The 12,811-nt window shown below is 43.6% G+C and overlaps 1 protein-coding gene across 7 annotated transcripts in view; it reads right to left on the minus strand.

The window, feature by feature from the left end:
- TLK2 (tousled like kinase 2) overlaps positions 1-12,811 on the minus strand; it is a 2,417,851-nt gene that overhangs the window by 1,075,304 nt on the left and 1,329,736 nt on the right. For all 7 annotated transcript variants that reach the window (XR_014968435.1, XM_085624076.1, XM_085624079.1 and 4 more), the window contains one exon: positions 4,762-4,872. Coding sequence is in view for 6 of the 7 variants with exons in the window: in XM_085624076.1 (XP_085480202.1) it covers positions 4,762-4,872 (111 nt within the window). In the remaining variant the exon portion in view is untranslated. The remainder of the gene's footprint in view (positions 1-4,761; positions 4,873-12,811) is intronic.

Consider the following 12,811-nt stretch of genomic DNA (forward strand, 5'->3'; position numbering starts at 1 on the left):
AGCTCCCCTCCGCGGTTGACTTTTCCTGACCAGGGGTAAGTGTGAACACATTTACCCAGGAAAGGCATTGTTCTTGGCCGAATGTGAAGGCACTCTCCCCATGAGGTCAGAACACTGTCTGGTGGTAGCAGGCTGGCTCAGGCCAGTCGATGACCACACTCAGGGTTGGTAGGTTTCAGGGGACCCGTCTTATAGGTCCTCTGTGTGCACTTTTTAATAAATCGGACACTGGAATCAGTGCAGGTTTATTATAGTGGGATGAAGCCATCATGGAGCTGTGGAACTCAGAATGATGAGTGTCCAACCCATGTGCTTACTATGGCTTCCCTGGTCACTTAGAATATCCAGGAATCTACAAGGATATTGCAGGGGCATATCTGCTAAGGTAGATATTCCTTCACAGGAGATATAGTGCACCCTACCTTAGGGCTAAGTTCTGCTAGAGGGATGTCTTACATCTCATGCAGTGTCTATGGGCATGGCACACAGAGAGGTGTCCCTTAGGGTGGCACAATTTGTGCTGCAACGCTTAGGGACCCTCTTTAACCACAAGGCCCTTGGTTTCAGAGATGCCACTCTCCAGGTCCTGTACGAGATCCAGTGCCAGTCTGGAACCCCAAAGCTGCCCAAAAAATATTCTAGTCACCCCGGGGTCCCACTCCTCCAGCGCAGTATTGTGCTCCCTCAGAGCGTGCACTTATCCAGAGTCCCAGATTTTCTGCACCTCCCGTTGAGCCTGGAGTGCCCCCACCCGCACCTCCAGGGAGGTTACCTCAGAGCCGTGGAGGTCTCCCAAGCGGCGTTTCTTCATCCCCAGCTCGGCCTCCAATTGACGCCGCACACCACAAGCGGTCCCAATACAGGCCATCCTTCATGACTGCCTTAAGAGCCTCCCAATCCATAGCTCTGTAGCTTGCGTCCCCAAAAGGGTGTCCAAATAATCAGTGGCAGAAGTCGCCAGCGCATACAGACACACAGGGTCCCCAAGGAGTTCAGATAAAATACGCCAGCTGCGTGCTCGGTGCCCCACTACTGATGAAGCACAACCAGTACATGATCTGAGAGGAATCGCCCCAAATGAGACAACCCTAGTAATCTCTGAAAGTCCACCCCAGCCACCAACATGCAGTCCAAGTGACAATAAGTGTTAAGGGTTAGGGAGTGAAAGGCATACTTTCAACCCTCTGGATGCAGGACTCGCCAACTATCATAATGGTCGCAAGGGATGAGGTGCCTTGCTTAGGTGGATAACGGATCCCATCTCCTTCCAGGACACAGTTGTAATCCCCCGCTGGGAACACCAAAGTCTAAATGCCATCTTCCTGAATGCGGTGGAAGGAATGCTTGTCATCAATATTAGGCACATAAATATTCAGGAGAGTGATGGCCTGATCATCCAGCGTACCCTGGAGCAGAAGATAACACCCGCTCTAGATCTGCCTTACTATATGTGTGCTGAAATGGGACCCCTAGGTGCAATTTAAATGGCTACCCCCGGGCATAAGAGGAGTATGTAGCTGAGAACAACTGACCCCTCCATTTCTTCCCAAACATTTGTGATTCGTCCACCATTAAGTGCGTTTCTTGTAGACCGGCTATCTCCACACAGTGGCCCCGGAAGAACCCAATACCTCTTAGAAAAGCCTTTCAAGCACATAACATTCTAAGTTAAGATATCTGTACATTTAGCCATGCAGAAATGCAATAACGTCTGTGGTTACGACCTCAATACCCTCCCCAGCCATCTGCCGTTAAGATACATCCCAGGTGACTGGCAGGTAGAACACAACTGCTAATATGCACCGCAACCAATAACTTGCACTCCATAACTGGTAGGAGCATCAAGCAATGCACCACGCCCCAACTTCCCCCACCCCAGATAGGCAGTACATAAACAATAACATATACTGCATATCCATCTTGATCAATGCTGCCAGGACCAACAGCCTAAACCTAGGACCCAAAAACATGGCCTATCACTGAGCATGGATAAGAAAGCACCCCTAACCCTGCAGCAGTATTTTTCCGTACCTAGAACAAAACAGACATATCTGCTCAACGGATATAAGATCAAAGAGCTCCATCACCTTTTTGGGAACGGCATCAAGCAGCACCCAGGGAGGAAGAAGAAAAGGAGGAGAGAGAGAGAACATGAGAAAGGTTGCAAATACACATAAATGAGAACATCTCAAGTAGCATAATCTCTCTTGCCCAGCACTGGCTACAAATCGGGCCTGCTAGGAACTTTATGTTAACTCCCATCACTTTCAGGGTGTACACTGGTCTCTTGGAAGGTTTACTGTGGACTTGTTCGCCATTCTCTTGCACCATCATTTTGCTGTCTAAAGTTTCTTCTCTGTCCACTGTCTTGTCAGTTGTTGTCTCATGCAAAACCTAAGCCGCTTGCACTCTTTTGTCCCTATTATCTGTACATTCTGACTGACTGTGTTGTTTACAGATACGGCACTCTTTTTTCAAAGGCTGGACATCCTTTGTAATACACTACATGTAATCACTTCCACACTTGTAGACCTAGTTTGACTCATTTTCTTTGTTTGTCCAAGTTTCCTTTGTGCGGTTTACTGTTAGTGAAACATACTTCACTACTTTTCATTTATCACCTCGTCTATTAATGTTGCGCCTCCCATAACCCAAAAATGTTCTTGAATGAGTCTGCAGTTTGTATTAACCATTAGCTGGTGTCTAATAGTCTCATCAGATGTGGCAGCAAAATTGCATTTACATGAAAGTCTCCTCAAAGCCATCGATAACTTGTCAAAACTTTCATTTTCTATTTGACATCCTGTATAGAAATGAAATCTTTCAAGTGTTTTGCGGACAGCAGCTTTGAATCATTCTACTAGCCTTAACACTGCGTCCTCAAATTCATCACTGTAATTTTGACCATATGGGGAGGATGTAATAAAATGCATTTTCTTCTTTCTACAGACATTCCAGTGCATCAATTGTGGTAAGGTATATGGAAAAACTCCTCCTTGTATTTTTCCACCCCAATGGAGGTTTTCCTTTATTCTGTAGACATTTGTTTGCACTGCCAAACTGCACGATAAGCATGAGCTATGCCAAGCAATTTGGTTTGGACAAAAAACAAATAGTAAGGACAGCTGCATATTATGTTGCAGGCTAATAAGTAAGTGTGTTTCAACTGGCGTATAAAGATGAAGCAGTGCCAACAATCCTTACTGATGATTACCCGTGGCAAGGAAATATAATGAAATCGTTTTCACATGTGATTTGAATCAACTGTTCTGGTAAGCAAATGTCAGCTATGGTGCTTATGAGAACGGTAAGACAGCACTTAAAAAGTATTATCTACTTCGCTGGAATGCATATTTCCATTGGTAAACAGTGAGATTCAAAACGTCATCTCAAAACAGGAATAAGGCTTGAAATGCCACAGCTGGTTGCAGTAGTGTTGTCTATGAGAGGTAGAAAAGTTGAGATGGGCGGTCGAAGGACGGGTTGTTTCTAGAGTGGGAGGGCCACAAATGCATGAAGACTCTGGCACCTAAGAAAAGGCATGGTTCAATCCTGGGATGTGCCTGCAGAAACTGGGTTTGTCACAGGTAAGTAGTATTAACCCCACAGTGCCTGCAATAAAAAATGAACATGCTCCACTGTCCTTACCCAACCTCTGAGTATGAGATCGCAACAGCTGGAATTCGGATCCTCATCGCCAACAAAATAATAACTTCAAACTTGATGAGGTGAGTTGTGAAAACAAGAGCTTATTAACCATTAACAGAAATGAGCATTGCCGAATGCAATTAAGGGTGACCAAGACGGGGAGTGAAAGGGAAAAGGTGGAACAGGCCAACAGTAGGAACATGATAGAAATATGATGTACACATGGTAATAATACAAGTGTATGATGGATAAAAACGGAGAAATGGAAATGGTCTGAAGTTCTCCAACATTTGGCATGAAATGATTGTCACCAACAAAACTGTATTTACTATATTCAAGGTATACAGTTTAACTGGACAACTGTGCACTGTCTTGGCTGGGGATGCCATGAAGAAAGTTAACACAAGATTCAAATACCACTGGACAACAAATGGACAGGTTTGGGAGACACATGGAAACAAACAGGGCAACCAAATAGCTCCTAACCGTAGTCACGGACAGACCCTGCTGCCTAAACAATGTAAATCACAGGAGATTGAAAAGGCAGCATTTAATAGGCTCTAGTCCTTCTGACTCACATCACTGAACAAACTGATTCCAGCAACCTGTGTAGTTTTTGCACTATTTGGCTGCAAACTACTTCCAAAAATATAACGTGGAAAAATTGAAAATTAATATTATACTTACACATCTTACTAAATTGTGAAAAAGTGAACAGTCATGCTTTCCTCATTATAGTCACCGTACCACATGGCAATTCAGTCTAATCTGTACGCCCTGAGGCAATGCACAAATTCAGGGCATACAACCCCATTTTGCAGATTTGCCACCATGTGGCCAGTCTGGCATACATTTATTCCACAGAGATAAGTTTGTAAACTAGGCATCAGCCGACTGTAGTCTTCCTCACTGAGTGAATGGGCATTTCAATCAGTAGAGAGCATAAGGAGTCCAAGTATTGGTTTAACAAAGTATCACACCGCAGCAAAAGTCCAAAATAAGGGTCAAATAAAAACAAAAAACTTGGTGACCATGTCAGACCATATGGAATTACTCCGATTACAGGCCATAAACATGCCAGATCAAAAGCTTCATCAGGTAAAGAACACTTACCTTTTCTATGAGAAGCTTCTTGCTCATTGTCACACAGCGGTTTAACCGTTCCTTGTATTTTTCCAGCATTTTCTTCTGTTCATCCACCTGCCGCCTCAAGTCACAGTTCATCTAAACAAAGAAGAAAACTTGTGTGTTCACAAAGTGTTTCATAGGAGTTATTAAACCTTAGGCTTTGTTTATAAATTCTATCTACAGAAAGCATCTGCATTGTAAGTGATAAAACAATGACTAGCTAGGTAGATCTTTCCCGGGAAATATCAGTATTTTTGAAACGTGAATAAGTATAATTTCAAGTCACAAAGTATTTACATTGACAATGTATCTGCAGCAATATCACCAAGATCAGTGGGCATGCCTCAATTAACAAGCATCTTTTCTGTGCATAGCAATAATGACCTTAAGCACCCTCCCGATAGTGCAGTTCTTGGTGCACAGGATCTCAAAAAATGAGAGAAATCAGCAGTTACTGGCAGTACCACCTTTGTTGGTTTTGTATGCATTTATGAGTGTTCTGCTGTACACTTGGGTAACATGCACACCCTCTGCATGGTACCCAAGTTATTTTGGAATCTGGACGCTCTTAGTTCTAGGATTCTTGAGAGTGAACTAAAGTGGTCTATTGATATTTTATTTGGCCGAGTTTTATATTGTTTAGAGGCAAATATGGATAGTTATGTGTTCATCTAAAATAGTACAAACCTAACTGCAAAGCAACTGGTATTCCACACTAATTGAAACTTTGCACTCTGTTTGGAAGACCAAATTACTCCCTTTCGGCATTTGACTCTGTATGGTAACGAAGCAAAGCAGTTAAGGCATACTTTTAGGGTCAGTAGGCATTATGAGGAAGCCTTATTGACTTTTAATTATCAGGTTGTTGCTTGTTTTTGTCGCAGATTCACATGCTGCACATTCTCCAGCCAACTAGCACGGGGTGTGGAAAACTGCAATCTGTTTTCATACATCATTGTTCAACCATCAGGCATAAAGCAAATGAATCATCCCTCAGACTTCACCTCTGATCAGTTTCCCCTCTCTGTGGAATGCATCTATGTTCCAATGAAAGCCATTTGATACCTTGTCACCCATAAACCCCAGGTGTGAAGGTCATACATTATTCTCTAATACACAAACTGTACAACAACCCTAACAAGCAATTAATATTGTCAGTTGGTATTCTATTTGTCTACTGTTTATTCACTTGCTGGGAATTCATTGCATAAAGAGCATCTTCACCGCCATTAAATCAACAGTTGCAAAGTTTGAAATTATGTCTAACACTATTTGCACCACTTCTCTGAACAGTAAACCACATTACCACCTTGAAAAGGTGAGAAAGAGATCTGTCCCTTGGGAAAGCCAAGGAATCCAATTTATGTGTAAAATGTAATTTGGATAGACCCTGAAGTTCACAATTCAGTGATTGATAGCATGTATGAATGTGAAAGCACTACCCATCCAGGCAAGACAAATTTGGAATTGGATCGACACTGATGATTTTGAGCAAGTGCCTTTGATCAGCACAGGACATGATGGCCCTAGGTATATCTAAGGTGCATAATGACAACTGAGCTACTGGCTGTAAATAGTGAAGAAAGTCAGCAATTAAATTGCCTGAAATGGAATGGTGAAACTGCAATGGGCAGAGACTATGGGTGTGTGTATATAATACTATCCTCTTCTTGTGAATCTGCGAATATGGGTCATCTATACCTAATCGCTACGGGGCGTGGCTGGATGCCTACGTAGACGGGAGCGGACCTCGGAGGTCCAACCGCGGAATCCCCCATCCCGGCAGTATCTTGAGCCCCAGCCCCTCTATAAAATAGAGGAATTTGTCGCTGAAGCCTCCCGGAGCAAGTCGACGCGGTGCCGAGAGACAATTTTCAGCAAAACACTGAAAAAAGAGAGGCTGACCGTGAAAGAAACCTGGGGTTCGACAGGCAAAATGGCGCCCACAACACAGATCTGACGCGAACGCCAGTCACCCAGCAGTGAAGGAGGCGCGAGGAGGCCCGTAAAGATCACTCGCTGTGCTGAGTGGGAGTGCCCAAACTGATGTGTCAACCAAGAGGCCCACATTGCTAGACATTATGGAGGCCATCACGGCATCCCAAGAGGCACTCGAAACGAAAATCGAGCCATTGGCACCGACCTCAGCTTCCTAAAAGATCACAGCCACTGAGAGAAAAGGGTAACCAGCACGGAAAAAGTGATTGCGGACATCCCAACAGGTAACAGAGCAAAAGAAAACTTTCACAGAAGTGGTAGGGAAAATAAAGATCCTGGAGGCATGCGCGTCAGACAGCGAAGGGAGGTTGCGCCAAAATAATCTGTGCATAGTCGGAGTGTCGGAGAAGGAAGAAGAGGACGACATGGACTGGCTCAAGTGGGAAGTGGCCCCAGAATGACTGTCGCAGTTGTAAACACTTGAGAGGGGCATAGAGTACCAGCTAGGTCCCACAAACCAGGAGCTCTGCCAACGCCAATAATAGCTCGCCTGCCCCACTTCAGAGACAGGGATCATATCCTGAACTGGCCCGACAGTTGAAAGACTTACAAATAGGGAACAGTAAAGTGATGGTGTTCCCGGATTTCACCGGGGAAGTACGGAGGCAAAGAACCACGTTCCTGGCGGTGAAAACGAAGCTGCGATAGCTCCAGCTTCCATACAAAATTATTATTCCCAGCCAGACTACATGTAGTTGGGTCCACCGGCGTACAGTTTTCCCAGACACCCCAAGAGGCCTGGGATTGGCTTGACGCTGGACCGGGACAAAGATAGAGAGGTGGCTCGCCAGGGTCAGCGGCAGCAGATAGCGAAACGAGTCGTGGAAAGATCAGGGCACCGACCACGTCAGAAGTCCGGACTGAGCGAGACAAGGTCATCAGGGGGGTGGCAGAACTTAGCCAATCAGGGTCCAGCCCTAGATCAGATAGGAGTGGTCAAGGAAGATGGCCGATTGGAGAGCTCCCCAACAACGAGCGCAGTGGAGGATTCAGTGACAGAGTTGCCAAAAGTAACGCCCAATACCGCTGACGAGATGGGCTGACTGAGTAGTCAAGGCCCAAGAGCGGCAGATATTGGCGGATCATATGCTTTGGATAACAAGCATTGGCATAGCCAATAGGTCTCGCCTTTGGGACCTTAAAAGTGTTTTTGCCATGCAACAGTTGATGTTGTTGCTCCAAGGATATTGTGCTGCATAACTAAATACTTATAAGGTCCCAAAAGCGAGACCTATTGGCTATGCCAATATTTTTTTAACTTCTGCGCCACGGTCCCTCACTCCAGAGATGGGGTCTGTGGTCCTGCCACACATGTGGGGCTTTAGAGGGCAGAGGTCACACAGGTCTGCACATGCAGAACCCCACCCAAGCTAACTCAGTCTCGGAAACCAGCTCTCGCACTCAACTGTCTGCAGTTCCTTGAAGGTTCCACTCAAACCTAGTCATAAAATGTGAATATCACTCTTCCATTGTCATTCTAGAACTCGTTACCCCAACAGCTCTTGTATTACCAATTCTTCCTTGAAGAGATACATTGTTAGCTTCCACGCTGGTCACCAAAAGCATCGGACGGATGGAAGCACACACACGCACCATATTCCAGAAACAGGATATCCAATAGATGAATGAGGTCATCGCTCTTTGAAAGTAAATAACAAAGGCTTCTTTTACCCGAGATCGCAGCAGATTATTAATAAAAGCTCCTTTCTTTCCCTATAATAAAATATTTAGGAGCATCCAAGGCCAGTTGCCAGTTGGTGTTAATACAGGAATGACTGGGTCTGTGTCCCCCACAATTTCAGATCCCAACTAGGGTTGACATTGCACCAGGCTCACCACAAACGTTTCCTCCCTAATGTTAGAAGGGATAGTTAACATCCCACTTCTTATACCCATAGTTCAGTTTCCTAAACATTTAATAACATTATTTTATCTAATTTTGACCCAAATCAAATTGGAAATGAACGGTGCCATACAGTGGCGTTCCTAGAATGTGGCATTTTGGGTGGGCTGCCTTCAGTTACCAAACTCCTTTCCTCCGATATCTCGCAAACAGTACACATTTTAGCAGAGACACAAAGACTAGGAGAAATGATATGAGATATGGACGTATTTTCGATTTTGTATTTATTTGGCAGAAGATTAAAAGAGTCTTGTCTAAAGAGCCCAGCTTATGGTAGAGATAGAACTGCAAAACTAACGAATATCTGTTTGGAGAGAGATTTTTTTTTTTTATTCTTTGGATGGGTTGGAACTGAATGAAGAGCACAGACGAACAAAATAAGACAAAATCCAATCGCATGGTCTGAACTATAATCTAAAGTACACAATTTAAGTTCATGGAGAGTATGCAGCGGCATGCGCGGACTGAAACCTTGCATGAAATGTTGATCAGTCTCCTCCTTGCATTGAAATGTCTGTATGAAGATAGCAGCACGTGAGACTAGGCTATGTAGCTTAAGTTTCATGCTAAGTGTGTACTGTTACAATTACTACACTCTTACTGACCATGTACTAACTACTGTTTTTGAAAGTGCTAATCTTGAAGGGCAAGAGTAGAGTTATAGTAATATTCACCATTCTTGGCCAAATATCCAGAATCATTTATTTTTCACAATTCTAGCATTGCATGTACTTACTAGATCATTCACGTCTATGGATGAGATGATTGTCCAAAGAGCTCAATCAAATGGTAAAGATTTTAGCATTTGAATGAGATAAGCAAACTGCAATCTCTAGATATTCTCTCTGGATAAGGATTCCAACAGATATTTGGTTATTGTTGTCACGCTGTCCCACTTTCATTTAAAAGGTGCAGTAAAAACCCCTACAAAAGTTTTCAATATAGGACTTACGTTTTCACTACACCAGCTCAGTACACGTTTTTTGCTCCAAGTACCAGTGTTTTATTACTTTTAACTCATCAGTAGATTATTTAGATTGTTTCCTATGGCTGCCCCTATTTAGCATGCCTGTGAGATGTTCACCTGTTGCTCTTGGGTGAAACCTAAACAGCAATTACTCTGGAATCAGGGCTGGTGGTCTCTTTAGCAAGGCTGTCTGTATCCATCACATGCATGTGAGTTGCACAACTGCTGCTCATTGGGGGACCATTTAGATCACATATGCCATGACTGCCTGTGTCCCATGAATACCGGGGTCTGCTCCAAAGTGGGTTCCTCAGAGGCCCTTTGCACAGGCATAGCAATAAGCATAAAGCTTTCTGCATTCCATTCCTCTATTATTTTCCTCTTGTTACATGTTTAAGCACAGCACTCCCTTGACAAGGTTTATAGCCCACTATGGTCAGTCATGCAGGACATCAATATACTTTTCACCTTCTAATACAACAATTTTCCAGGTAAGCACAACCCAATAGTGTAGCATGCTACTCATGTGCCAATGCATTTTGGCACCTTTACAGGTTATGAAGGGCTAACTAAATGTTTTTACAATATAATGCTGGTACTATATTATGACCACTGCATTGACTGTTAATATTTATATTGAGAGTTAAGCTAGCATTGGAGAATAGTGGTACAGCAAGAATATTCAAACATTTTATCAGCAGTGGCTGCCGGGAGCTGCCACGTTGCCATGCGACACCATAAGTGAGAGATCTTGATTTCACAATGTAAACCTCAAAGAATACACTTGTTTCATTCATATACCATTAAATACTACCTTGATTCACGAAAGATTACATGATGGAGCTCTATGAACCCGTGAAGTTTAGATAAAAAAATTAAATACACTGAGGTCAGTAGAGACTATAAGGCCAGATAGCAAAATTACCTTTTTTCTAAACAGAAACAAGGATGGTTTCACAAAACAGAGAACCTTTTTTTTGTACACTGGGTGGAAAGAAGTTGACCCCCTGCCAGGTTCACCAGGCTACACCTGAGGAAGCTCCTAAACAAAACGTGTCTGTGGACATAGACTGGGCAAAGTCCGTTTCTCAGACTGCAAACCAGAGGATTAATGGGAAATTATTCAAGGTTTTTACTGCACCTCATAAATTTCCAAACTATCATTCTTAAAAGGACATGGCGCGCCTCTATCTGTAGTGTTTTACCCCATATTGCTTTTAAATATTTCTAAAGTTACAGCATTTATCTAGTTCAAGAGTTACTCCTTGTATACGGATTGTGTTTTTCCAAAGACTGTAAACAAGAGATGGGCTCTTTCAGCAGGTTACATTCGCTACACAGTCAGGCTGCAATTCCTTCTGGCATGAATATATCCAATCTGGCACAAACTCATGTTTGCATCCGAGTCAGTCGCAAATTGCTCAGACCAGGGATTTTGCAACGTCCATTTCAGCCAAGTGAAACCTGATGCAGATCGGCTAAGCATATACAGCAAATGTGCGATTTGCAAACCTCGGAATGGAGAAACATATACAATGTTCGTGTCTTATTCCCCATTCAGACTTGCAAAAAGCAGAAAAAGCTGCAGAGTGCTCCCCGTTAAATACCAAGCCCCGTGCAATCGGATTTTACGGCTGCATAATTTGCACCCGAGAGGTGCAGTTTGCGACTGCATTGAAATGTGGACATCAGCATTTCTCGCTTTTCCGAGATTGCTACATGAGAGTAAACCATGCAGTCTACAGAGATGGGAGACACCTTCAACAACCTCATCAATGCCCAAAGCAGGACTTATGTTGTGTACCAGCAATCGTGCCCTAAACAGTCTTTATCTCTTACCCAATTCTAAATCCAACCATGTTCATGCACAATACAGGATTCTGCACTCAATACATAAAGTCACCGCTAAATCAAGTACGTAGTTCCCAAACTGTTGCATCTTACCTGGAGCTCCTCGAAGGCTTCATCAATACTGATCACCTGGTGCTGCTCATGGAAGGACGGCTCATCACAGAAGAAGCAGACCACGGTCCGATCAGTCAGGCAGAAGAGTTTGACCTTTTCGTGGTGCTTACACGGAAAGGAGCTCCTCTGAGCATTGAGGATGGCATCAAGAGGGAAGGCAGCGTACCGCTCGACAATGTTGGAAAGCTTCAGGCTGGGTGAGAGAGTGGGTACAGCAAACGTCCTACGGCACTCGGGGCAATCCCGGGTGACTTGGTGCTCTTGCTAGCTCCAGTGCTCTGTGATGCACTTGCGGCAGAAGTAGTGCTCGCAGCCAAAGCTCACAGGGTCCTGGTAGATGCTCAGGCAGATAGAGCAAAGCAGTTCATCCTTTAAGCAGCACGGCATCATCAAGGCGAAAATTTGACCCGATTAAGACGCTAACGGCAGCTAGCAGACAATACCTGGTCCCAAAAGTAGCTTCCTTCACCTACAATGATGAAAATTAACTACGATTTGCATAAATATTAAATAAAACCACCAACTATGTCTGTTGTTCATACTGGGGAAATTAAATCCCTGCTATTCACATCGCAATGAACATAAGCTGATAAAATGGATGGAAAACAAACACCAGCTGTGACGCATTTGCAAAAAATAACATGACAATTATGCAGAAATAGCTTTTCTTGTTTGATATATGCTTCGACCGCGGTTTATTTTTCTCCACAAATAACATGTTACATTTATATTTTGCTCTACCTGTGCTGCTTTTCTGATAAGAAATGAGGAATCAGAGTTTGCCTCCAACGTCGTTTCCCGATTCATATTAGTAAAATGCCGAACACGTATTTCTTCCAATATGGCGCAAACCCACCACATATAGTATTTTGTTCCGATTCGTTTTTAATCCTAATGCAAAAATCTTCACGTTTTACGCACTACAGCATTTGTTGTGTCTAGCATGTAATCTAAAGCAAGTGTAAAATAGCATTTACTCGATTTTTGCTCCAGTGGAAAGTTTATAAAGTCTGATCTTAGGTCTGTGTGATAATAAAGTATCTGTTCGCTGTTTGGTTTCGCCGATCAGCCCTTTCCGATCCTCTGGGAATGTGATTTTAAGTCGATAAATTACAACTTTGAATAGAAAAGGTATATAACCACCTCCAGGCACTTTCATAGCTTAAGTCTCCAAGCGCTTGTGACCGGAAGCGCGTTAGGTC

The sequence above is a fragment of the Triturus cristatus genome, chromosome 1_1 (genome assembly GCF_964204655.1).
Source record: "Triturus cristatus chromosome 1_1, aTriCri1.1, whole genome shotgun sequence".
In the NCBI taxonomy this organism is placed as follows: Eukaryota; Metazoa; Chordata; class Amphibia; order Caudata; family Salamandridae; genus Triturus; species Triturus cristatus.